At 44.4% G+C, this 27,686-nt stretch overlaps 1 protein-coding gene across 1 annotated transcript in view; it reads right to left on the bottom strand.

Moving 5' to 3' along the window:
* Positions 1-27,686, bottom strand: part of NALCN (sodium leak channel, non-selective) — a 1,129,711-nt gene that overhangs the window by 596,615 nt on the left and 505,410 nt on the right. The window contains exon 15 of the mRNA XM_033948885.1: positions 11,869-11,943. Coding sequence (XP_033804776.1) covers positions 11,869-11,943 — 75 coding nt within the window. The remainder of the gene's footprint in view (positions 1-11,868; positions 11,944-27,686) is intronic.

Here is a 27,686-nt window from a genome sequence, read left to right as displayed (position 1 = left end):
TATCTGCCTGCTGTCCCTGGATAACACCTGTTACGGTAAGTAACTGTGCTTTATCCCAGGACAAGCAGGCAGCATATTCTTGACTGATGGGTGACCTCCAAGCTAACAAAAAGAGGGATGGAGGGAAGGTTGGCCATTAGGAGAATAAATTTTGTAAAACAGATTGGCCGAAGTGTCCATCCCGCCTGGAGAATGCATCCAGACAATAGTGAGATGTGAAAGTATGAACTGAGGACCAAGTAGCAGCCTTGCAGATTTCCTCAATAGGAGTGGAACGGAGGAAAGCTACAGATGCTGCCATAGCTCTAATTTTGTGGCCCGTGACAGAACCCTCCAGTGTCAGGCCCGACTGAGCATAACAAAAAGAAACGCAAGCAGCAAGCCAATTGGAAAGAGTGCGTTTAGATACAGGATGACCCAACTTGTTAGGATCAAAGGACAAAAACAGTTGAGGAGATGATCTGTGAGGTTTGGTGCGATCAAGATAGTAAGCCAGAGCACGTTTACAATCCAAGGTATGCAAAGCCTGTTCACCTGGATTAGAATGAGGCTTTGGGAAAAAAAACAGGTAGAACGATGGATTGATTAAGGTGAAACTCAGACACAACCTTAGGAAGGAATTTTGGATGTGTACGAAGGACAACCTTATCATGGTGAAAAACAGTGAAAGGTGGATCAGCCACCAGTGCATGGAGCTCACTGACCCTCCTGGCAGAAGTGAGAGCTATCAGAAAGACCACTTTCCAAGTTAGAAATTTAAAATGCGTTGTGGCCAGAGGCTCGAAAGGAGGCTTCATTAACGCAGAAAGAACCACATTAAGATCCCATACAACAGGAGGGGCCTTAAGAGGTGGTTTTACATTGAAAAGGCCTTTCATGAACCTTGAGACTAAGGGATGAGCTGAGAGGGGTTTTCCATGGATAGGCTCATGAAAAGCTGCAATGGCACTAAGGTGGACCCTTATCGAAGAGGATTTAAGACCAGAGTCAGATAAGGACAAAAGATAGTCCAATACCAATCCCACTGCTGTAGATATGGGATTATGGTGATGTAACAGGCACCAGGAAGAAAACCGAGACCACTTCTGTTGGTAACATTGAAGAGTAGACGGTTTCCTGGAGGCATCAATAATAGAACGGACAGGCTGAGAAAGGAGAGCATGAGGTGCAGTCAGCCCGAGAGATACCAAGCTGTCAGGTGCAGAGACTGTAAGTTGGGATGAAGAAGCGTTTGCTGATTCTGTGTAAGTAGTGAAGGAAACAGAGGAAGAGGTATGGGTTCCCTGGAACTGAGTTGAAGTAGAAGGGAAAACCAATGCTGTCTGGGCCACCGTGGAGCGATGAGGATCATGGTGGCTTGTTCCCTCTTGAGCTTGAATAAGGTGCGCAGCATGAGCGGAAGAGGAGGGAATGCATAAAGGAAGAGATTGGTCCAATCCAGAAGAAATGCATCGGGTTCCAGACGGTGAGGAGAGTAAAGTCTGGAGCAAAACAGGGGCAGTTGATGGTTGTGGGGAGCTGCAAAAAGATCCACCTGAGGAGTGCCCCATTGAGAGAAAATGAACTGGAGAGTCGAGGGGTCGAGAGTCCATTCGTGAGGTTGAAGAATTCTGCTGAGATTGTCTGCTAAGCAATTCTGCTCCCCTTGGATGTAGACTGCTTTCAGGAATAGGTGACGAGCAGTCGCCCATGTCCAAATCCTTTGAGCTTCCTGACATAAAGGACGGGATCCCGTCCCTCCTTGTTTGTTGAGGTAATACATTGCAACTTGGTTGTCTGTGCAAATGAGAAGAACCTGAGGAAAGAGGAGATGTTGAAAAGCTTTGAGGGCGTAAAATATCGCTCTGAGTTCCAGGAAATTGATGTGGTGCTTCTTTTCCTGGGTGGTCCAAAACCCCTGAGTTTGGAACTCGTTCAAGTGAGCTCCCCATGCATAGGGGGAGGAATCCGTGGTGATGACTAGTTGATGAGGAGGTAGATGGAACAGTAGACCTCTGGATAGATTTGATGAGTTCAACCACCAAAGAAGCGACTGTCGAAGAGACGAGGTCACAGATATGTGTTGTGAACAAGGATCCGTCGCTTGTGACCACTGAGTCGCTAGGGTCCATTGAGGAGTACGCAGGTGGAGACGTGCAAAGGGGGTGACATGCACTGTGGATGCCATGTGTCCCAAAAGTACCATCATTTGATTTGCTGAGATGGAAGTTTTCTGGAATACCTGCTGACAGAGATGAAGGATGGTGTGAAGGCGGTTTGGAGGAAGAAACGCCCTCATCTGAACAGTATCCAGAATGGCTCCAATGAATTGAAGTCGCTGAGTTGGAATGAGGTGTGACTTGGGTAGATTGATCTCGAACCCCAACAGTCAAAGGAAGGAAATGGTCTGATTGGTGGCTATGTGAACGGACTGAGGAGAAGGAGCCTTGATGAGCCAGTCGTCCAGATAAGGGAAGACTTGAAAATTGTGGGAGCGGAGATAAGCTGCGACCACAATCAGACATTTGGTGAATACCCTGGGAGAGGAGGCTAAGCCGAAGGGTAGCACCTTGTATTGGTAATGATGTTGGTTGACAAGAAAGCGAAGGTATTGTCTGGACATCAGATGAATTGGAATGTGAGTATACGCCTCCTTGAGATCGAGGGAACATAGCCAGTCTTCCTGAGAGAGAAGAGGGTATAGGGTGGCAAGAGATAACATCTTGAACTTCTCCTTGACCAGACATTTGTTGAGATCTCTGAGATCTAATATTGGTCTGAGATCTCCGGTTTTTTTGGGGACAAGAAAGTACCGGGAATAAAATCCCAGGCCTTGCTGGTCTAGAGGAACTGGTTCGATGGCATTGAGAAGGAGGAGGGATTGAACCTCCTGACCGAGAAGGAGGGACTGAGCCTTGTTGGAAGCAGACTCTTTTGGTAGACTTAACGGTGGAGGAGTCTGAAAGTTCAGGGCATATCCGTGAGCGATGATAGCAAGTACCCACTGGTCGGAGGTAATTGCTTCCCATCGAGACAGAAAAACCTGGAGTCGACCTCCTATGGGCTGAGTTTGAAGGCATGAGGGAGGAAGACTGGCAATGTTCTCGAGAAGAGAGTCAAAAGGGCTGTGTAGACTTAGGTTGAACAGCCGGTTTTACAGCAGGCTGTTGTTGTTGACGAGCCTGTTGCTGCTGTTGACGCTGCCTGCGAGGTTGAGGAGGATGAGTCTGAGCTGGGCGAGCAGAAAACCTTCTTTGATAAGAAGGTTGTTGCCTGAATGGACGAGGAGGAGGAGGTTTCTTCTTGTTTTTCAACAAGGTGTCCCACCTAGTCTCATGCGCGGAGAGCTTTTGTGTGGCGGTATCCATGGACTCCCCAAACAGCTCATCCCCAAGACAAGGCGCATTGGCCAGTCGGTCTTGATGGTTTACATCCAGTTCTGAGACCCGTAGCCATGCCAACCTTCTCATTGCTACAGAAATAGCAGTGGCCCGTGACGTCAGTTCAAAAGTATCATAAATGGAACGGACCATAAACTTCCTTAGTTGCAAAAGACTAGAAGTACATTGCTGAAAAGCAGGAAGTTTACGGTCCGGAATGTACTTTTGAAAAGAGGTCACCTGTTGAATGAGATGCTTCAGGTAAAACGAGAAGTGGAATGCGTAATTACCTGAACGGTTGGCCAGCATGGCGTTTTGGTAAAGGCGCTTTCCAAATTTATCCATGGCCTTTCCTTCTCTGCCAGGAGGAACAGAGGCGTAAACACTGGCACCTACAGACTTCTTCAGGGTTGATTCCACCAACAAGGATTCATGGGGAAGTTGTTGCTTGTCGAATCCTGGAATTGGAATGACTTTATAAAGAGATTCCAATTTTCTTGGGGCTCCCGGGATGGTTAAGGGAGTTTCCAAGTTCTTATAGAAAGTTTCCCTCAAGATATCATGGAGGGGCAACTTTAAGAACTCCTTAGGAGGATGATCAAAGTCCAAGGCATCTAAGAATGCCTTGGACTTTTTAGAATCAGACTCCAAGGGAATTGAAAGGGTGTCTGACATTTCCCTTAAAAATTTGGTAAATGAGGAGTGCTCTGGCTTAGTAGCAGGGTCTTGCACCGATAGATCCTCCTCTTCAGATGAATAATCTTCCTCGGTACCGAGGTGATCATCCGAGTCATCCCACAAGTCAGGGTCCCGTACCGATTGGAGACGGCCCTGAGAAAGTGGAGTCGAGGTGCCAACATGTTTAGTCTTGCGTACCGATTTCCCCGAACGGTTGGAGACGGTACCAGGGGAGTGTAGAACGGTACGGGGCTCAGAGAACGGTACCGGTTCAGAAGTGTCCGGAGCAGAACGTCGTTTCGGCTCCGCTGATAGAATAGGCATGGACATGGATTTGTGCGGTGCCGACAAAGTCGATGTCAATAAAAGGGGTTGATCGACGGTCGGCACCGAAGGCTCACTGGGTACCGACACTGGAGGATTCGGTGTCAACAGAGCCGGGAGCAAATGTTGTAGTTGCTGTTTAAGCTGGACCTGGAGGATAGAGGCAATGCGCTCATCCAACGTAGGTCCCGATTGCACCGGTACCGGTCTTTTCTTGCTCGGTACCTTCGGTGCCGCTCGACGCTCGGGTGAAGTCGATGCCGATGACGAGGCAGTGACTTCAATGGGAGCGGAGCGTTTACGGGGCCGGCGCTCAGTCTGCAGGACTTGGCTCACTGCATGCTCGACTGGTGGCCCTAGGACAGTAGGGGAAGGCTTCTTAGCCGGCTTACCTACAGGAATCGACGTCGGTGATGTATCTGTCGGTGCCGAGACAGTCGGTGTCGATTTGGAGGAAGTTGCCGATGTCGATACTGGTGCAACTTCCATGTCGGTGCCGAACAGAATTCGTTGTTGAATTTGTCGGTTTTTTAAAGTTCTTTTTTGTAAAGAACTACAGCGGGTGCAGGTGTCAGCCCTATGGTCCGGACCCAGACACTGAAGGCACCACTTGTGCGGGTCGGAGAGAGATATAGGGCGCGCACACCGCTGACACTTTTTGAAACCCGGTGACGGGGGCATGAAGGGAAAAAACCGCTGTAGCAAAATCGAAGCCGGAGGCTTCGATGGTGCCAACAGGCCCCGCCGGGGTAGTCAATAAAAAGTGAAAAAAATAAAACAATTTTTTTTTTTTTTTTTTTACAAACGGTAAAAGAACAAGAAAGAAATAAAATGAAGAGAAAAATACGCGCGAGCGGGAAGGCAAGTGAACAGTTTAGGAAAAAACTTCCAACAGCCGTTGGAAACACGCGTCTTCTTAGCTCCGCGGAATTAAGAAAACTGGGGACCGCGCGCCTCTGTCGGGCGGGAAGGCACTCGCGCACGCGCGGTGCGGCCTAGCTAGAACTTTCTAAAGTTCTTAGAGTGCAATCACTCTAAAATTGTCCGTACCGGGGCTCCGTCGGTGCCGTCACCCATCAGTCAAGAATATGCTGCCTGCTTGTCCTGGGATAATGCTAGGTTCCGCATGGAAGTCTATTAAAAATGATTTCATTACCAGAATGTTATATAGGGGCATCAATACCTCCTTTTTTCTACTAGCCATACCTCTTCCTATGCACCCTAGCATCATTCTAGCTTTCGCCATCACCTTTTCAACCTGTTTGGCCACCTTAAGATCATCACATACAATCACTCCCCCAAGTCCCACTCTTCTGTCCCTAAACTGTACATGTTGTGGAAAAATGAAATCCTCTTTATCGATTCAGAAAGCACTATGGTCTCCAATTGACATATATTTGCAAATTACCCAGTTAAAACTCTAATATACCTATATTTACCCCATTTTATTAAGGTGCGCTATGCATTTTAGTGCGCACTAAATATGTATGCACACTAACCGCTAACTCATCCATAGACTAACATGCACGCGTTAGCGTTTAGCACGCGCTAAAATGCTTAGTGCACCTTTGTAATAGGAGCCCTTAATGTTTACTGAAATTACTCATATTTATATGACCTGAAGAGAATTTCTAAGCTTTATGTATTGAGATATTATTGATTGATATGTTTCAATGTTTTCTGACCTTGTATTGTTTAAAATTTCAATAAAGAAATAGAACTAAAAAATAAAAAAGGAAAAGCACTGGGATCATAACCCAAGAAATGGAGTCTCAGACCATACAAATGTGACATAAGTACAGTGGTGCCTCGCATAACGGACGCCTCGCACAGCGAACGCTGCGCACAACGAACTTTATGTCTTGATCCGTACAACGAACTTCGTTTCACACAACGAAGTCGCCCGAGCTGCATCCTTCGGCGCAGGCACTGCGCTTAACTGCCCTCTCTCTGCCTGGTTCCCTCTTGCCCCCCCGACTCCCCGACACGATCGGGGCAAGAGGGAGCTCAAGCCCTCTTGCCCCCCCCGACTCCCCGACACGATCGGGGCAAAAGGGAGCCCAAGCCCTCTTGCCCCGCCGATTCCCCGACACGATCGGGGCAAAAGGGAGCCCAAGCCCTCTTGCCCCGCCGATTCCCCGACACGATCGGGGCAAGAGGGAGCTCAACCCGACCATGTGCCTCAGGCCCTGCCCCCAGGAGGGACCTAAGGCTCCCGGGCCTATTCTGATTGGCCCAGGCGCCTTAGGCCCCACCAGTAGGCGGAGCTTTGGGACGGATGGGCCAATCCGGCCTCATTCCGTCGATGGCTGCCTGCCGGACAGGCGGGTTTGGCTCCCGTCTGTCCGGCCAACTACAGAAAGGTACGGGGAAGGGGGTTGGGGGTGTCGTGGGGGTCGGCCAGGGGGGGTCGCGGGTCGGCTGGGGGGGCGGTCGGAGGTTCTTGGGGGGGCGGTCGTTGGGGGGAGGGGGGGTTTGCGTCGAGGGCAGGAGGGCCTGGGATCCCTCCTGCCCGTAATGTAGTGCAGGGTGGGGTTAGGGGGTCGCCGTGGCCAGGAGGACTTGGGCTCCCTCCTGGCCCGATATTGTCGGGGAGTTGGGGAATCGGCGGGGCAAGAGGGCTTGGGCTCCCTTTTGCCCCGATCGTGTCGGGGAGTCGGGGGGGCAAGAGGGCTTGAGCTCCCTTTTGCCCCGATCGTGTCGGGGAGTCGGGGGGGGGCAAGAGGGCTTGAGCTCCCTCTTGCCCCGATCGTGTCGGGGAGTCGGGGGGGGCAAGAGGGCTTGAGCTCCCTCTTGCCCCGATCGTGTCGGGGAGTCGGGGGGGGGCAAGAGGGCTTGAGCTCCCTCTTGCCCCGATCGTGTCGGGGAGTCGGGGGGGCAAGAGGGCTTGAGCTCCCTCTTGCCCCGATCGTGTCGGGGGTGCCAGGGACTACACGGAGTCACCCACCGTACCACCCGATTCGGGTAAGCGCAGGTATCGGTGGGTGGCTTATTTGCGGGGGGGGGTGCCTTATTTTACATTTTTTTCTAAAAAGGGGGGGCTGTCTTATTTGATGGCCCTGCCTTATCATCGCGGAAACACGGTAGAAAAAAAAAAAATGAACAGTTAAGTCCCAGTTTTTGCCGCTGAGACTCTGCCCTCTCACTGTAAAATTAGACTCTACTTAGTCTGTCTTTAAATTTAAAAAATGTGTGTTGTTTTAAAAAACAATTATGTTTTTAGATGTATCTAAATAAAAATAATAACCAAAAATTTATCTTTTTTTATGTCATCTTAGCATATTTTATGCTACAGAACGAATTATTTTTTTTTACATGTATTGTTATGGGAAAACGCGTTTCACACAACGAACGTTTCACATAACAAACTTGCTCCTGGAACGGATTAAGTTCGTTGTGTGAGGCACCACTGTATATGGAAATATTCCCCACTGTTTTGTGTGCCATAGGCCTGACTAAAAGGAATTTTCAAGCACACATGTAGCGCCTTATGAACTCCAGAGGGAAGTTTTCTTTGGCATGAGTGTTAGCAGTTAATTGAGAACATACTCTACATATCCTGGCAGGGATTTAATGCTGATGCCAACTCCAACCCCAGCTCCAGTGCCAACTTTAACATCAGCTCCCTGCCAGCTCCAACCATAAATCCAAATTTATCATCATTTGCAGACCCGCTTCCCTCTCCTACTTAAGATCCTGCTCTGGCTCCAGTTTCAATCCTCTAAAAATGCTGCATTCAGCAACAGGAACTTGTTTTCCTTTACTGAAACAGTAAGCAGAGGATTACTATATTTGTAAAAGTAAAAATAAGGACACATCACTCGTCTTCAGCCTCGCCCCGTTCTGCCCAAGCCCTTCCCCCTCCCCCCACACACATCATCTGTTCTCCTTCCCTGAGCTTGGGGTCGCATCTGGAAGGCCTCTGAGCATGCATGGAAACCCTCCAGATGCAGCCCCAAGTTCTGGCAGAGCCAGGGCCTTCCAAAATCTGGACAAATTGCTGGATTTTCCAAAATCTGTGCAGAGACCCGGACAGTTCTCTAAAAAGAAGACATGTCTGGGCAAATCTGGATATCTGGTAACCCTAAGTAAACAAATACACTTCCTGTCTCAAAATGGCCCTAATGCAAGCAGCTAGTAGTGGCTTTGGAGGATCAGACAAGAGGACGGAAACATCAAGCTCCTGCAGCTAGAAGGGATGAGCTGGTGAGGCAGACCTTCAATGCTTTGAGCCAGTGCCTCACTGGCTAAGCCATTAAGCTGGCCCTGGAACAGTGAAATTGAGGGGGTGATCAGTACTGTAAGCAGATTGCTGACTATAAGGGCAAAACTATTTTTTTCAGTCTGAAGGCTGGAATAAATGCTAATACAGTAGAATATCAGCTATCTGGCACCCACGAGGATTGGTGGATATCGGATAACTGTTTTTCTGGTTAATTGAGAGAAACCTTGTCTAACACAGTCTCAATTCCACCCTCTTCCCCCCCAACCCCTCCGAAGCACCAGCATGGCAGTGGTCCTGAGCCGCAATGCCGTCATCCCTCCTTCATGCCCTGAGTGGCAGAAGCAGGAGGCATCCTGAGCCTCAAACCACCTCGTTACCTCCTTCCCTCCCTCTCTCCCTTCCCCTACGATTGGAGTCTGTGTGGCTTGTGATCACCAGCAGTGGTTTGGTACTGTGACTTACCTTCTCTCCTCTCAGCCTACTTTGGCCTGCTGTGCTACGTTTCCTGAAAGACTACAGCTACCTCTGTATGGGGGACGTTATAACTGTATCCTGAGGACTAGACTGATATTATTATTTTTTTAGATTGTACTTTATCTTATTTCTTTTTAACTTTATTTTATTGATCTTTTTTTTCAGTTCAATTTTCTGCTATTTTATGAATTCTGTATTTTTATCCCTTTATACCTGTGGAGGGGCATAATCAAAAGATACGTCTAAGTCTGTTTTGGGCCTAAATCGCTAGTCGCCCAAAGTCAGCAGTGCCAAGTCCATTCCCAAAAAATATATCCAAAATATTTTTTTTTCAAAAATCGTCTAGCCGTTTGATCGGTCAGACCGCTAAGTCATCTATCTTTATACCCTATTCTCATCCAAAAATTCATCCAAGTCAAAAACGCATAGAACCAGACCTTTTGTTCATGGGAGGGGCCAGTAAAGTGATGGAGTGGAGACCCAGACATGGCAACACAGTAGTGGGGAACTGCTGCAAACTTCACAAAAGAGTGCCATATAAACATCTCACCACAACTCCCTTATAGGTCATGGTGAGCTCCCCCAAACAACCCCAAAACCTACTATAGCCACCTGTCTACCACCCCTTTAGCCCTTATGGCTGCAGGTGCCACCTGTAGGGTTTTGGGGGGTGCACATTTTTCACCATGAATGCAGTGGTTAGTGGCTTATGGGCCTGGGTCCTCCTCTCTATAGTTCACTAGCCCACCCCTAGACAACTTAACACACCTCTGTGCTTCTCTCCTAGGCTTTCCTGTGCCAGGTGCTGATGTTTTGGAGGCAGATATATAAAATTTTTATTACGAATTTTATGGCAGTGTGTGTGTGGAGGGAGGTCAGTGATCACTGCAGGAGAGTGTGGGGGTCTGTACGAAGTCTCTACAGTTGTTATCTGGTCATTTTGGATACTTTCTGGGCACTTAGGCCTGGTTTTCAATCGCTTAAGTTACTACGTATAAGTTCCGTCTAGGCAGCCTCGTTAAACTTGTTTATATTTGCAGTACGACTAAGTCTAGGTCAGCCCACATCCTGCCCAAATCCCGCCCTCACCACTCCTCCTAAAATGCCCCTTTTAGCTCTGGGCGTACAGCAGCACTGAAAAGGTCTAAATCATTTTTAGATACGTCTAAAACCCGGTTCGATTATCGGCACTTGGACGACTTGTCTTACTGATTGTCCAAGTGCCAATTTAGGCCGGTTTTTAGACATATTTCCGTTTTGATTATGAGCTCTATTGTATGTTAATAAATGTTAATTCAGGTGCTTTAGTCAGATTGTGAGCCTTTTGGACAGATAGGGAAGTTACATTACATTACATTAGTGATTTATATTCCGCCTTTACCTTGCAGTTCTAGGCGGATTACAGTATAAGACAGCTGGATATTTCCAGGAAGTTACAATTTAGGGGATGCTTACAGTTCTAAGTGGGATATAGTATAAGATAGCTGGGATTTTCTAGGAAGTTACAATTGGGGGATGCTTACATAAAAGATGCAAGGAATTACAATTTAGGGGACGTTTACATAGTAGATGCAGGGGATTACTGTATAGGGAAGGTTTAATAGAGGAGGCAGAGGGGAGAAGTTGGGGAAGGGGGAGAATTGAGGAATACTAGTAGGGAAGAGGAGTTTAGGGTTGGTTACTTGTTAGGGTCGATTGGGAGGTTGTATAGTTTTCTTGAATAGTAGGGTTTTGATTTCTTTTCGGAATGATTTAAAGTCACTTGTAGTTGATAACAAGTTGGAGATAAAGGGGTCCAGTTTTGCACCTAGTGTTACTTATTTCCCAGTATGTTTGTATTTCCCCCTGTCTGTTTTTTTTAGTTTTATTATTTTGAACCCATTGTTTTTAACTTTGTTAACCGCCTTGATTTAACAACAATTGTTAAGAAACGCAGAATATCAAATAAACTAACTATAACTTATCCAAAGCGTAGCTGGTCAGCAGGAGGCAGCCTCAAAACAGGCTGCTTGCGACCAGCTCTGGCAAGGTCTTTCCTCTGATGCATCAGAAGTGACACATCAGAGAGAAGGCCCTGCTGGGAGCGAGCAGCCTGTTTTGAGGTTGCCTCCCACTGACTGGCTGTGCTTCAGGTAAGGAAGGGAGAAAGGGAACAAAAAAGCATGGGTTGAACATAGAGGATCTAAAATCTAAAAATAATAGTAAATATTGAAGAACTAAGGCCTGTACTGGGCAGACTTGCACGGTCTGTGTCTATATATGGCCGTTTAGTTGAGGATGGGCTGGGGAGGGTTTCAATGGCTGGGATGGTATAAATGGGCTGAAGTGAGCTATGACAGAGACTTCAGTAGTTGGAACCTAAGCACAGTACCTGGCAGAGCTTTGTATTCCTGCCCAGAAATAGCTTTTAGATTGAATCAGGTTGGGCAGACTGGATGGACCATTCGGGTCTTTATCTGCCGTCATCTACTATGTTACAAGGGGGGCTTGCGACTCAGGACCGCCACCTGCTTCTGCCACTTTGGGGCTTGAGGGAGGGAGTGAAGGAGGAGGGCATTGCGGCTTAGGACTGCTGCCACACTGGTGCTTCAGGGCAGGGGGAAGGGGGATTCCTCTCTCAGCTGCTTCAGGGCTTGAGAGAGGTGAGGGGGGGGGGAGAGATTTGCAGTTCAGGACCGCTGCTGTGATGGTGCTTCAGGGATCTTTTTTTTCACTGGAGATTTTTTTTGCCAGTTGGTTGAGAGTGCCAGTTAACCAAGACCCAGGTTAACTGAGATTATACAGTTTAATGTGAGTTTTTCTACATACCTGTTTGAGTTTCTTTAAATCTTCATCAAGTTCCAAATTGTCCAAAATAACAGCCACAAAGAGACTTAATAAAATCTATAATATAAATGAAACATAATTTTAAAACTACATACTTTAAAGTTATTTAGACTTAACAGATTTAGTACTATTCTAAAATCATATACAGAATTATGAACAATAAGGGGGCAATTCTACAACTGGTCACCTTAATTTTAAAAGCCCTAAGGCCATATAGTAGGAACCTATTCTATCATGGTACTTTGGAACGCAGGTTCCATTATAGAATACTAGCATAACCTGGTATTAGCACACCAAAAATTTACATGCCCACAAATGCAGCAGCTATAGAGCTGCTATAACTGTGAGTGCCTAAATATAACACAGATATACATAACAGTATAAGTTATGTATGTAATTGGAAGCCTCACCCATGCCTCCTGCCCATGTTCCACCTATTTGTATGCCTCCTTACACTTATGTGGAAAATAGTGCTTTGTTTTCCTGTTAGCACTTTCATGGGTAAGCGTACACAATGGAAATTCTAAAATCTATGTACCTACATTTAAATACCTTTGCATGTGTACATGAAGGGCTGACTCAAGAGGCTATTGTATCCTGAACCAATTTTTAGTTTTGTGCCCCCCTCCGGTCCATTCCTTTGCATTCCCACATATCTCCTTCATCTGCCATCTGATGTGTCCCTCTCTCTACCCCCCATAGTCTGATATGGCCTCTTCTCGTCACCCCTAGCTCCTCCCATGGTTTGACATTTCCCCTTCTATTTCCTCACTCAAGGGCTGGCATTTCTGCAACCCCCTCTCCCCACACAGATTTAGCATCTCTCCCTCCCCCCATCCTATGACTCCAGCACCTCTTCTGCTTGACATAACTTGCTGTTTATGTGCAGTTGGGATGCTGCAGAGGGGAGGAGCCAACTCGACTCAGGCAGCATGTTACCACTGGTGTTGCTGATGAAGAACAAGTTTGCTGGTCTGGGTGTGCTGAGGGAGGTACTGGACTTGAGGCAGGAAGAGGAGAAGAGGTTTTGGATTCATGGTGAGAGGGGATAGAACTGTTGACATCACTGGCTCAGGGATTTGGCACCATTATTCACTGGCACCTAACTCAACTTATGTGCCAGTATGCATCATAATGTTAGGTGCCAGTATATTAGCCTAAATCATTCCACACCCACACTCCGTCGCTAACCATGCCCACTTTTCAGGTAGGCACCACACATAGCCTAGGTGTCCTTTATAGAATCAGCGCCAATATGTGTCACAAGGTTCACTACAGGAATAGGTCATGTGGCAAATAACATGCTTTAATGGTATTTACTAGTGCTGTTAGTAAATGACACCTATAACGAACAAAAGAATAGCAACTTTCTCTGTGATTGCTTTAGAATACATTGCATGTTCAGGTATCTTATTGTACGAACGAACAAAAGGAAATTATGCATAAATTCTATTGTCAATGAATAAGCTATTGTTAAGCAAACAAATAAAAGACTGTGGCCCGGAGTCTATACATGGCGCTGTTGGCAGTGGCCGCCTTAAAAACAGCTGCGGATCACAAGTCAATCATGCAACAGCACCGTTTATATAGCAGGGGTGTCCAACCTTTTGGATTCCCTGGGCCGCATTGACCAAAAAAAATGTTTCTGGGGCCGCACAAACGCTGTAGCAAGACAGAGGAGGGAGCCAGCAAGACGGTAAACACCCGGGAGCAGCAGAGGAAAACACTGCATCACCCTCGACTGGGGCCGCACAAAATACTTCACAGGGCCGCATGTGGCCCTCGGGCCACAGGTTGAACACCCCTGGTTTATAGAATCATGCCTTCGGGAAAGATAGGCACTGGAAATGTCTACCTTTCATGTGACTCAAGCATCTGGAGGCGCTTTATGATGCCTAACGCCACTTCCGGCATTAGCCATACCTCCAGAGCCATTAGGTTCCAGTAAGCACCTACATTTTCTCTTTTTTTAAACTTTGTTTTCAACTTAAGTTAGGCGCCTAACTTAAGGCGCTGTTTATAGAATCCAAGCCTGTTAGCTTAGGACCCATAGTAGTGGGGTCTTTTATTAAAGGTTAGTGCATGTTATCTTTCAAAGGACCTATTTTATTTCTCTGGGCCCTTCTGCAGATAACATGAGCTAATCTTTAATATAAGACTCCCTTATTCTCTTATTCACTTCTTGCCACTCTGAGAGGATAGGTAAATTATTGTATATAATTGAAAAAAAAACTTTATTATATCATTGCAATTATTTAGTTAGATAGTAAGTTTTAAAATTTTTATACCACCTTATCCAACCTTTCTAGATGGGTTACAATTTAAACATAACTAATCTCACAATAATAAACATATTACCGGTATATAAACATGCATTTCAGTGCTAAAATAAACTAAAAATAAACAGAACAAAATCAAAGGCAAGTACTAAATATAATGAATTACAATAATCTACTCTGCTCAAGATCAATGCCTGCGCCACACTTCGAAAATCATAATTTGGCAACAGGAGGGGCCTAAGGCTACTGGGCTGATTCTGGTTGGTCCAGGCGCCTCAGGCATCACCTGTGGTCGGGGTTTGAGTCGCCTGGGCCAATCAGGCCCTAAGGTCCACCATTCTGAGGATGGCGGGCCTGACGGACGAATGGGCTTGGGATCTGTCTGTCCGTCCAACTTTTTAACAAGTATGGGGGAGTGTCGCGGGGAGGGGTGTGTGTTGCGGGTTGGCGGGTGGGGGAGGTGTTTGACTGGCCGATCGGAGGTTCGGGGGCATTCGAGGGGTCAGAGCAGGATGGCCTGGGATCCCTCCTGCCCGGATCTTGGTGGGGGTGGGGCATAGGGGGGTCGCTTGGGCAGGAGGGCTTGGGCTCCCTCCTGCCCGATCGAAGTTGAGGGGGGGTGTCGCCAGGCAGGAGGGCTTGGGCTCCCTCCTGCCCAATCGTAGTAGAAGGGGTGTGTTGCCAGGCAGGAGGGCTTGGGCTCCCTCCAGCCCGATCATAGTCAAGGGGGGGTGTCGCCGGGCAGGAGGACTTGGGCTCTCTCCTGCCCGATCGTAGTCGAGGGAGGGGGTGTTGCCGTGAAGGAGGGTTTGGGCTCCCTCCTGCCTGATCATATTCAAGGGGGGGTGTCACCGGGCAGGAGGGTTTGGGCTCCCTCCTGCCCGATCATAGTCGGGGAGGGGGGGTGGATTCTGTAACCGGTGTTGTTTTTGACAGACACCGGTTACAGAATCCAGCTTTTACGCGAAGGACTGGCTCCTCCTTCACCTAAAAGCTCTTATGTTGGGCATTTGGGACTTAGGCTTTTTTTTGGTTGATTATATGTTGTTAGTGTAGACGTAGTGGTGGTTTGGGCGTTTAAACAGCTGAACGTAGAGGCAGGCCATTATCAAAAAAACCTCCTTTTGGACTTTTTTTTGATAATGGACATTTTCCCTGCTTCTACTTTCAATGTTTATGGTCTTAGGCCAAAAGGGGCTTAGACGTTTTTTTTTATTATTATGCCCCTCCACCTATCTCAAAATTGTCCCGTCGATTTTTCACCATCATCATCTCTGTCTTATTCACATTTAATTTCAAATCATGATCATCCATCCACTTCACAATCCTTGTAAACATCTCTCAGCACTTTGAACATTACATATTGGGGAAAAAAAAGTATCATTAGCATAAAGACAATACTGTACCCCCAGCTCTTGAAACATTGCCCCCACAGCAGACATGTATATATTAAATAGGATTGCTGATAGTGCCGAGCCTTGAGGAACTCCCCTCTTAACCTCAACCGCATAGCACTATATGCTCTGATGCTTATAGAATTCCTATAAGCATTGGAACATGTGGAGGGGCATAATTTAAAAAAAGTCTAAGTCCCCTTTTGGCCTAAGGCTCTAGGCACCCAAAGTAGGCAGCAGGGAATGTCCATTCTCAAAAAAAACATCCAAAGTGTGGGGTTTTTTTCAAGAATGGCCAACCTGTATGTTCAGGAATTTAATTGTCCAGACTGCCACTACGTCTACCTTTAAACCCTATTCTTGAAAAAAAATTTGCCTGAGTCTCAAATGCCCCAAACAAGACTTTTTAGGCATGGGAGGGACAACCCTTCACCTAAAAGCATGATTCTCTAACTTGCGTCTGTCATAAGTGCCGGTTAGAGAATCATCGAACCGTTCCACCCCTCCCAGCAATGATCGTAGCATTAATTGTTCAGGACCATGGGATTAAAGTTTTCTATTACACTGATGAGTGTGTGATACAGTAGTTAGAGCTACAACCTTAGCACCCTGAGGTTGTGGGTTCAAATCCTATGCTGCTCCTTGTGACCCTGGACAAGTCACTTAATCCTCCACTGCCTCAGGTACATTAGATAGAGTGTGAGCCTGCAGGACAGATAGGGAAAAATGTTTCAGTAACTGAATGTACATCACTTAGTGGTATATAAATCATGGTAATGAAAGATTGATCAAATCCAAACCATTTCAATGCAGAAAAGATGAAACTCCACTCGACTCTTAACGCTTTTTCTACATCCAGTGCTAATGCTAGTATTGGACTCTGAGATTGATTTGCATAGTGTATCACATTCATGATCATTGTCACTCGCAAGTTGTCCCGGAATGAATCTATTTTGTTCTTTCCCTATTAGTTTGGGTAACAAGAACTGAAGTCGGCATGTAAGGATCTTTGCACATATTTTCGCTTCTATGTTAATTATGGATAATGGCCTGTAGTTAGGAATGAGTAGTGGGTCTTTCCCGGGTTTGAGTAAAAGTGCCTGACACCTGTCCGGAATCAATTAAATGATTGAAAAATGAGAGAAGAGGAGCGGTCAAGAGATCTTGAGAAGAACTATAAAACTCAGATGTGAGGCCATCCGGCCCAGGCGATTTCTTTTTTGCCATCCCCTTTAATGCATATTGGATATTATCAGCTGCGATAGGTGAGGCCAGTAGTTCATTATCTTCACTTGTGAGTCTGGGATGTGGTAGATGATCTTGCAACAGGTCCCCTGTGGATACGGTTGGACTTTCAAAAGTATACTCGTATAATTGTTCATAGAATTGCTGGAAACATTGAGAAATCTTTGTTGGGTCCGTTACCGTGTGACCTTCCTGATCCAGAATCGTATGGATGCTTAGTCTTTCTTCTTGAACTTTCAAGTAATTTGCAAGAGCATGACCATTTTTGTTATAGTCACAATAATAATTGGCAGATTGCATGAAAATGGCATTTCCAGCCTTTTTACTAAGTATTAAATTGTAATCAAGGCGCATTTGATGAAGCTCCGCGAGTGTGTTCATGTCAGAGGATTGCTTGATGGCAGGACTCTAAATCCTTGATATTTTTTTCACATTCCAGAAGTTTTTTTCTCGTTCTTTCTTTTTGCGGGCTTCGTAAGATATGATTACACCCCTGATATAGGCTTTAAAAGCAACCCACCAGCAAGACCAACCAGTGCCCTTGACTTTATTAAATAAAAAATATTTTTGAATGGCAGTACGAGCATGCGTTATAAATTCAGTATCTTGAAGTAATGAGTTGTTAAATCTCCAAATGGAGCCTTTCCTGTTCACAGACATATCTGCTAGTGTCAGTTCAATAGAAGTGTGGTAAGAGATGGAGATTTTGTTGATGTTTGTATGAGACAGATTATTAATGAGATTATTACTGACAAGAAAATAATCAATCCTAGAGTAGGAATTGTGAGGAGCTGAGTAAAATGAAACACTCTACAAGAGTCGCTACAGGTTAAACCTCTTGGAAACAAGCTACCAGACATCATTAATTTCTGTTCTTCTATCTCGTTCAAGAAAAGTGAAGCATCTCAATGGTACAAACTTAGACTCAAGAGAGCCTTGAGACCTTGTGAGACTGAGAGCAAGTGGAATCATGAGTTAAATCTTGACATCACAGAAGATTTTTGGCGCATTCTCTGAACACACACATCTAAGTTATGCTGCTCAGCTTCGTTTCTTCAAACATCGTTTTTCCTGCTTCACAGACAAAGAACCTACTGTGATGCCGGGGGAGCTGTGGAGCAGAGTGCTGGATTCTTAACAGAGCTGCTGCGGAATATTCTGGCTATGAATACCTGGAAATCCTATCGCTCTGGCTGGCACCATGTTCTGCTCTTTTTGGCGGATCCAGTTGCTAGTGGCGATCTTCCTTTTTCAGTGCCTATGATGGTGCAGTTTTTGTTTTTTGCTCAGCAGCAGGGGTGGTCGGTAGGTGTAGTGCACTCTTCCTTAGCAAGCGTGGCATTTCTGTCCCAATTATTGGGTTATGCTAATCCTTGTGCTGCGTTTTTGGTAAGGAAATTATTTCAAGGCTTTCAGCAATCCAGTAGTGCTTGAGATTTGAGGTCTTTGCGTTTGCCTCTTTCTCCGGCAGTGTTATTGCAGTTTTGGAATGCTTTGCCTACTGTTTGTTCTGATGCCTTTGAAGTGTGTCTGTTTAAGGTGGCATTTAGTGTCGTTTTTTTTGCCAGCCCTGTGGATTAGTGAGCTTGTTGCTCCGGCCTCTTCTGCGGCTGGGGAGACTGGGTTGTTGGTCTCGGATGTGGTCTTGCAAGGGCACTGTTTGCATTTGCGCATTCATAGATCTAAAACTGATCAAATGGGTGCTGGAGTATGGGTGGTGTTACGGGCACTGGGGGCTGGGGTTTTGTGTCCAGTCCTTTGTGCTCGAGCGTATGTGGCGGTGCAACCTGTTGGGGGCTTATTTTGGCTCCTTCATGCCAATGGCACACCGTTAACGTGTTATCAGTTTGGTGCTGTTTTCAAATTGTGTTTACGAGCGGTTTGTTGTGATCCGATACAGTTTGGAACACATTCTTTTAGAATTGGGGTGGCTTCTTATGCTGCAGGGTGAAGCTTCTGCGTCTCTGTTATGCAGGATTGAGCGCTGGCGTTCGGCTTGTTATGAGCACTATGTGTGCGAACTGCCGGACAGTGCTGGTGTTTAATCTTGTTTTGCTTCAGTTTCTCCTACAGATATTTTGCTGCCGGATAATTGCCTATGGTTCTATGGCCATTCCTATGTCTTTTGGGCACAGCGCCGAGCAAAGGAGTCTCGTTGTGGACCGAATCTTGGACTGGTGCATTTGGGAGTCTGCATCAGATGGCTGGGCTTGAGAGGCATGCTGTGGGAGCAGTTTCTTCCAACTTTACTGCAAACTCAACGTTTTTCTTCACCTCAAGTGATTGTTTTCCATGTTGGGGGTAATGACTTGTGTTATACTAAAGGAGTGGACCTTATTCGGAGAATGAAGCAAGATTTGTTATCTGCCTTGTTTTATTTTCAAGGCACTCATTTTGTTTGGTCTTGCATCATTTCCCAGTTGGTCTGGCGAGATGCTAGTAAAGTGGAAGGTATAGAGCGTCTACGCAAATGTGTTAATTCTGAAGTTTCCAGGTTTATGGGTATGCTGGGAGGTTAGTTCTGTGCCATGATTTGCTCACTGTTGATTGCCCTGGGTTGTATAGGGCAGATGGGGTACATTTGTCTGATATTGGGCTTGATATTTTTTTGAGTTCAGTGCAGTATTTTTGGGAGGCCTGTTATGCAGGCCCTCGGGGCTGCAGCTTTTGTGTGTGTGTGTGTGGGGGGGGGGGGGTGACTAGCTAAGCTGTCTCCGCACGTGCGGAAAAAATTCTATGTTGGGGAAACAATTTTGGATCAGTGTGGCTATGCAACAGATTTGGTGATTAAATTTTGTTAACTGCTCATGTGCAATACCGCCATGGGTGGCAGCTGGACTCTGCAGTACCGCGTGTCTTGCTGAGAGTGAATTGTGGAATGGGGGGGAGAATTTTGGAAGAGAAGCTAGTTCGACACCGAGTAGCTCCAGAATTTTGAGAATAAGCTACACTGTTTTGGAAAATGTTGATAAGTTGATTTTATTAAGGTTTGTTCTTAGTGACATTAAAACTGCGGCCCATTTTTGCCACTATATGTGAGTCGATGTCTTTTATGTGAACAATCTGAGCGAGGTGCGAATTCTAGTGTTATTTTGATTGAATTTAAGTGCTGTTAAAGTGTAAAATGACTGTATAATATGTTGTGCTTATTTTTGGCTTTATAATGAATAAAGATTTTTTTAAAAATTATTATGAGCCCCTTGGTGTATAAAGAGTGACTGGTGCAAAGAAGTGTGTACGTGAAATAGTGGCAAATGATGTATAGTGTGATTGATATCAAAGTGTATAAATATTGACAGGTGCTAAGTGGTTTATAAATGTGTAGAAATGTTGGTTGATGAAACGCAATAAAAAGGAGTTCTAAAGACATCTAAATTTGGAGAGCTCTATAATGAAATTAAGGGGCAAAGATTACCCATCTGACATTGTGAAGTACACAAAAAGGAGCGAGGCATGCCTAAAAGACAACACTGTGAACAAGTTCTAAGGATTCCAAAATAAGGAAACCAAGTTTATAGACAGTGACAGACAAGGTCATAATGAGCAAAAGCGTACACACCCTAAAGATCCAGATATAAAAGCTCGTGGATAAAAAGCTAAAACTAAAAACTAAAAAGCTAAAACTAAAAACTAAAAAGCTAAAACTAAAAACTATTGATAGTTAAAATAAGCTGAAACAAACACAACCATAAAAATAAAATGCATTAATTGTAAGTAAAAATTGCATACATAAAACTCCATACTTAAAACTAAAACTAAAACAGAAGTCGCGAAAGAAAAAAAATATATACCTCTGAGGTGAGCATAACTAAAACAAATATATGAAATATATGTGTTCGTAGCAAGAGCTATCCTCTGAATTAGTTGTTAAGCCATAAGGGGTAAAAATTGCTAGTTCAATTATGCGTTTAGGAAATGCATATTAATTTCAAAGTATCAAATCTGAAGGCTGGTACCATTTTAAAGTCTTCCAATTACAGTATTGAATGAAGAGACTGAAAGGTCAGATAGAATACACTAGGGAAATTAAACATAAGTGATAACAGTACTTACCAAAAGTGAATCGTAACTGCGCGAATGAGAAATTCTCAAGAGCGGGAGAAAAAGTGTGCATCGGGGCGCAGCCTATTTAAACAGTGCAAAAGCATACAAAGGATGCATGGTGACAAGGGATTGGTGGTACGGAGAGATGGGCTTGGGGCCGAAATGTGATGTCAAGAAGGAGCCGAGATGGTCATAGGCTTGCGTGAAAATGTGATGTGTATTGAAGTCATTGAAAAGGAGGTGCTTAACCTATCAGAAAACTAACGAAGGAAAAGAGGAGGAGCCAGGACTTATTGTGATGGTGAATATAAAGATCTGAATGTATACCAAACAAATTGAATATAGATTTTAGTAGCTGGACATCGTTCACACCACATATATCAAAGACCTTCAGGCTACACACTCTCAATAACGCAACATATGAAAAATAATGTAGACATAAAACAACGGAGAAAAATGAACCTCAATTGTGAGAGGCCAGGACTACACAAGTACCTGAACCAATTCACATCATCACGGGTTCATAAAAAAACTCCGTGTACATTTAAATAATTCTCATTCATACGTTTTATCAAAAACTCTTTTTTCTTTTTCAAACTTTTTTGTGTGTGAGCCCAGTCAGTAGTATTACTAATCTATTTTTCAGTGTGAACCGGAACCAAGCTAACTAAAGAATTATTTATGAGGGCAACAGCTCAACTTCACAGGTGTAAGTAATTGTAGAAGCCTGAAAATACTGCCAACATTAAGAGCAAAAAACGTTCACTCATCTGAAAAAAAGATGGTTCTAACGATTCTTCAGGTCGTGTCCCAACAGAAAAGTCCTTCTGTTTCTCCTACAAGGCTACTTCAGGGGAGTATTACATTATCCAGAATTTTCACCTCTACCAATATAGTCCATATAAAGCTGGCTCCTCTCCAAAATGGTTCTAGGACTGTGAGACGCGCCCGGCTCGAACAAAAAGCCGAACGAACCAGGCGTCATGACGTCATCACGAAAAACGTGATGCGTGATAAGCTAAACACCAGCCAATCCAATATCTCATATTCTGTTCTCCAAGCTTCAAAATGCATCACAAAAACAGAAACAAAACAGAAAAACAGAAGAAACAGACCCGGGATTGAAACACTTCATAAAAATGGTTGCCATTCATGTACAGTATTCAAACCCTCAGGTTCTAATGTTTGCAACCGATTGATCCACTGCTGTTCTTTCTGCCACAGTACTCTTCTTATATCGCCTCTCCTCAAAGATGTCATTAATTTTTCTATCACATAACATTTCAGATTTTCAAACTTATGATTTTGTTGAACACAGTGAGTGACTATAGGGGCCGTTAATTTACTAGTATTCAGGCAACTTTTATGTTCCGTCATTCTTACTGTCAACGTTCGTGAAGTTTGGCCCACGTATAACAAGTCACATGGGCACTGAAGAACATATATAATGTTTGTTGATTGACAAGTGGAGGTGTGACGTAAATTATAACTCTTGCCAGTTCTCGGATTAATAAACATGGAAGTTGTAACCATAATATTACAATTGGAACAATGGCCACAAGGATCATGTCCAAGTACCATATCCATATTCTGTGGATCAAAATTTTCTTTGGATGTGTGACATAACCAGTCACTTAAATTTCTGTTTCTTGATTGAGAGAAAATAAATTTCTTTTCAGCAAAACATGGAAGAGTTTTCAATAATGGTAAATGTTTCTTGTATTTTCTAATAATTTGCTGAGACATGCGAGTTTGTTTTATAACACATGGAATTAATTTTTCTTCTACTTGAGGTCTACTGTATTCCAATAATACTTCTCTCGGATTGTGCAAAGCTCTTTTTTTTGCTTTTTTGACCACATTATATGGATAGTCCCTGGTGATTAGCCTTTGTTCCAAGATTTTAGCTTCTTGTATAAATATCTCTTTAGTATTACATATCCGTCGATATCTTAGAAACTGCGCAAAAGGAATACTAGTTTTTAAATGAGCAGGATGCATACTGTCAAATTTTAATAAAGTGTTTTTATCAGTGTCTTTGCGATAAATAGATGTTTCAAATCCATGATCTTTCTTCTGTATTAAAACATCTAAAAAGCTGATCTTATCCATGCTTAAAGACACAGTAAATTTAATAGATCGATGACATTGATTGATTAACCTTTCAAAATCTTGTAGTTGTTGCAAAGTACCTGACCATATCATAAAAATATCGTCAATAAAGCGCCACCATTGAACTGCATATTAAAATTCAGGAAGTATGTAAATGAAAGACTCTTCAAACCACGACATGTAAAGATTGGCTATAGTTGGTGCAAATGAAGCACCCATTGCAATCCCCGACAGTTGTTTATAGAACTCTCCATTGAAGATAAAGTAGTTATTTTGTAAAGCAACAGTACTTAATTCTTTCAAAAACCGTGTAACATTATTATTCCTGTTAGGAAGAGTATTCCTTGTAGGAGAAACAGAAGGACTTTTCTGTTGGGACACGACCTGAAGAATCGTTAGAACCATCTTTTTTTCAGATGAGTGAACGTTTTTTGCTCTTATTGTTGGCAGTATTTTCAGGCTTCTACAATTACTTACACCTGTGAAGTTGAGCTGTTGCCCTCATAAATAATTCTTTAGTTAGCTTGGTTCCGGTTCACACTGAAAAATAGATTAGTAATACTACTGACTGGGCTCACACACAAAAAAGTTTGAAAAAGAAAAAAGAGTTTTTGATAAAACGTATGAATGAGAATTATTTAAATGTACACGGAGTTTTTTTATGAACCCGTGATGATGTGAATTGGTTCAGGTACTTGTGTAGTCCTGGCCTCTCACAATTGAGGTTCATTTTTCTCCGTTGTTTTATGTCTACATTATTTTTCATATGTTGCGTTATTGAGAGTGTGTAGCCTGAAGGTCTTTGATATATGTGGTGTGAACGATGTCCAGCTACTAAAATCTATATTCAATTTGTTTGGTATACATTCTGATTTATTCAATTGAATCTCCTGTTATATTTAGTAATATAAAGATCTGTCATACAACAGCTGATTGAAACGGAAACAGAATAAGGAAACAAAATAAACATCACTACTCAGTGAACGATGCCTACTGTAAAAAATATGGAAGTTAAACAAAATGCATAACAGAGAGAACGTGCCGCTGAGGATGACAGCAGCTGCAGGGATCGCTATAGCACCAGCGATCCTGCAGGCTGCCATATTAGCTTAAGGTAAGAGTGGGGAAGCTGGGGGAACATGCAAGCTTGTAGGGGGAGCAGGCCTTCGTGGAGGGGTGGGCAGGCCTTCACGGGGGGAGTAGGCCTTTGCGGCGGGGAGGCAGGCCTGTGCAGAGGGAGGAAGAAGAAGGAGTAAGAGAGGGGAGGGGAGATGCCAGACCTGGGGTGAAATGAAGGGAAGAGAGAGACCAAACCAAAAAGAGGGGGAGGAAAGCAGAGGAGAGGTGCTGGACTAATGGAGAGAGAAATGCAAGACCATAAGGGGATGGGTAACAAGAGGGACAGATACTGCTCCAAAGTAGGTGGGCAGGGTGCAGGATGGCAGGAGAGATAGTAGGAGAAAGCCTGTATCTGGGGAAGGGGATACAAGAGGGAAGGAAGAGGGAAGAGTGAAAGAAGAAGCTGGATATGGGGACAGACATGAAACAGAGATAAGATGCTGGGCATGGAGGGAGCATAGGAACAGGGACACAAGGGGGACACTACTGGAGAGGAAAATAGGGACAGGGAAATAGAAGAGAGATGCTGGATGAAAGGGTAGTTGAGAATGGAGAGATGGTGGATCTGTGGATGGTTGGGTCCATCGCTGCAGCTGCGGAGGGATGGAGATGAAAAAAAGGAAAGATGCCAGACCTCCAGGGGAGGAAAGGGAAACAGAAGGGGAGGACAGAGATGGAAGATGGATGATTAGCATTGAGAAAGAAGAAAGAAGGAGAGCTTGATCAGAAGACAACCAGAGCCTGGGACCAACATGATTTGAAAAATGACCAGACAACAAAAGATAGGAAAAATAATTTTATTTTCTGTTTTGTGATTACAATATGTCAGATTTGAAATGTGTATCCTTCCAGAGCTGGTGTTAGACCGCGAACGTGAGCTAGGATTTAACAGAGAGAGGAAAAGTATTTTTTGTTTATTTTGTTTGCACCACAGGACCAGTGTGGGTAGAAGAGGGCAAAGGGGGTGAAGAGGCTATAAAAGGGGTGAAGAGGCTATAAAATAAACCCACCAGGATGTTTGAAAAAACCCCACCCAATTGGGCAGGAAAATCAAATCGAATCGAAAAATCAATTCAATAGGCTGAATCGAATCAAATCGAAATTTTTTCCCCTGAATCAGGCAGCACTAGTGTGTCCCTTCCACCCAACTTCCAGGGCTTACACCAGGCAGCTGCCTAGGTATAATATAACATAAATATGATGTCATATGATGTCAGTACAATATACAGAATGAAATAATATTCAAATAACAGATATAATGGCGTTTATTTTTTAAGCATATGGACAGAAATGGGCATCCATGTGCTTGAAATGTCTAAGTACCAATTTTGCAAAAGCAGGAAACAGATGTCCAACACTGCTGAATGTCCAAATAGCAAGGGGGCGTGTAATAATAATAATAGCTTTATTTATATCCTGTCATACCTTTTCAGTTCAAGACGGTGTACAAAAGGTGCTGTAAGGAGAACAGCAAGGTAACATCTTTTAGATTTGGGAGGGGGTAGATAGACAGTTATTTGGTGAGGTGACGTAGGGTAGGTGGAGGGAACTGGGAGGGCGAGATAGGTGTTGAGCAGAGTTGAAGGGTCAGATAAATTTGCCAAATAGGTGGGTTTTTAGTGATTTTCTGAATGAGTGGCATGTTAGTGAGTTCAGAATTAGGTCACTTAAGGTGTTGTTCCAGAGCCCAGCTTGAAAAGGAGTGTCCTGTTGAGGAATCTTTTGTATTTGCATCCTTTGGGAGAAGGAAATGTGAACAGTAATGTTCTGTGTGATGAGTGGAGTTTGTCCTGTAGGATGAGGTGTTTTAGGAGGCATGTGGGGGCAGTGCTAAAGAAAGTCTTGAAGCAGAGGCAACCAAATTTGAAGATTATTCTGGTCTCGATAGGTAGCCAGTGAAGTTTCTTGTAATATGGGGTGATGTGGTCAGATTTTTTCAAGCCAAAGATTAATCGAACATCTGTGCTATGGATAAGTCTCAGTTTCTTGATGGTTTTTCTTGTGAGATCCTAGGTAGATAATGTTGCAGTAGTCCAGTGAGCTTAGGACCAGAGACTGGACCAGCAGTCTGAATGATGTGAAATCAAAGTATGGTTTTAGCGTGCGTAGTTTCCATAGTAAGTGGAAGCATTTTTTAAATTAGGATGTTGGTATGGCCTTCAAGTGTCAGTTGCTGGTCTAGGATGACTCGTAGAATTTTGATGGTGGGGTTAATTGGGAAGTTTCTTCCATTTAGGTTGATAATAGATTCAGTTGGTTGGTTTGTTGGGGATGCTATAAATATTTTGGTCTTTTCTGGGTTTAGTTTGGGTTTGTTGCCCATTGTTCTACTTGGTTGATGATGGATGAGACTAAGGGCCTGTTTTACAAAGCTGCGTAGCAACAGCCCCTTAAATCTTTATGGGCTTTGGGGCCGTTACCGTGCTGCAGACGCTAGCGCGGCTTTGTAAAACAGGTCCTAAGTGTCTGGTTTCGGTGGACAGAGTATGGATAGGGACGATGAGCATGTTTTGGGTGGGAGGACTCAAAAACAGGTCATTCAACAATGATTACTGAAGGGGAAGAAATGCCCAAGTCTGAAAAGAGGAACCACCTTATTTAGACCTGTTTCAGCAACATCCAGTGTACAAAAAGGTGCTCTGAGGAGCTGACCACTGGAGAGATTATGGCTTGACACCCCCATTGGTTGCTCTCCACCGCCCCTGAAAGTGAAACTGAAAGGGGATACCAGGCTCCAAGAGAGCTTCAGGTATTATAGGCATTCTTAATGAAACAGAAGCAAATCTGAGTTAGGATTACCTGATGTCCAGTAAACCCATACATGTCCTCTTTCTAGAGGACTGTCCTTGTGCACGGAGGGATTTTCAAAACCTGGCAGTTTGTCTGGGTTTTGGAAGTCCCTGAGCTCAGGGCCACATCTGGAGGGTGTCTGCACATGTACGGACATTGTAGCCCACCCGGCCTCCGCTGGGTAGCTTTAATGCCAGGATGGGTGACTAGGCCGAAATCTGCACGCCATTCCAAAGGGAGAATGGCCCTTCAGGGTAAAAGCGGCAAAACTGCACCAACACAAAATTAAACAGTAGAAGAACAACTCTCCAAAACAGTTCAGGGTTTTCAAGGATGAGTTCAGTTTTATTCTATCCCCTTTTAAACAGGGGTGACCAGCTCAGGCTTTCAGTTAAGTCTGCTAAGTAGGCCTCATTATTCTGCCAGTAGAAAGCAAAAAGACCCCCCCCCCCCCCAAAAAAAAAAAAAATAAAAAAATCCTGGCTTTTCAACATATAGCCAAGCCTTTTGCAAGTCTTACAAAGTTCAGAACTCTCTCTGGGCTGCTTCCACAAGGCCCAGGAGAAAATCATCAATAAAGCAAAAATAATAATTCGCAACAGAAAAGTCCAAACACTAGCACTGAGTTTTTTAGGGCTAGCAAAAAGGCCACAGCCCAGCAAGGTACCTGGACTTCAGGAGTCCCACTAAGTCCTTTTCACCAGGTCCCTGCATGCATTCTCAAACAAAAAACAAATTCTCAATAAAGTAAAACAGTTCATATTCTTATTGCCCGCCTCTCTCCAGCTTTTGCAGGTGTTTTGCTCCTCAGAGCTAA

Source organism: Geotrypetes seraphini, chromosome 6 (assembly GCF_902459505.1).
Source record: "Geotrypetes seraphini chromosome 6, aGeoSer1.1, whole genome shotgun sequence".
NCBI classification, from domain to species: Eukaryota; Metazoa; Chordata; class Amphibia; order Gymnophiona; family Dermophiidae; genus Geotrypetes; species Geotrypetes seraphini.
Note: the sequence above shows the minus strand (reverse complement) of the source record. Positions and strands in the feature narration are given on the sequence as shown.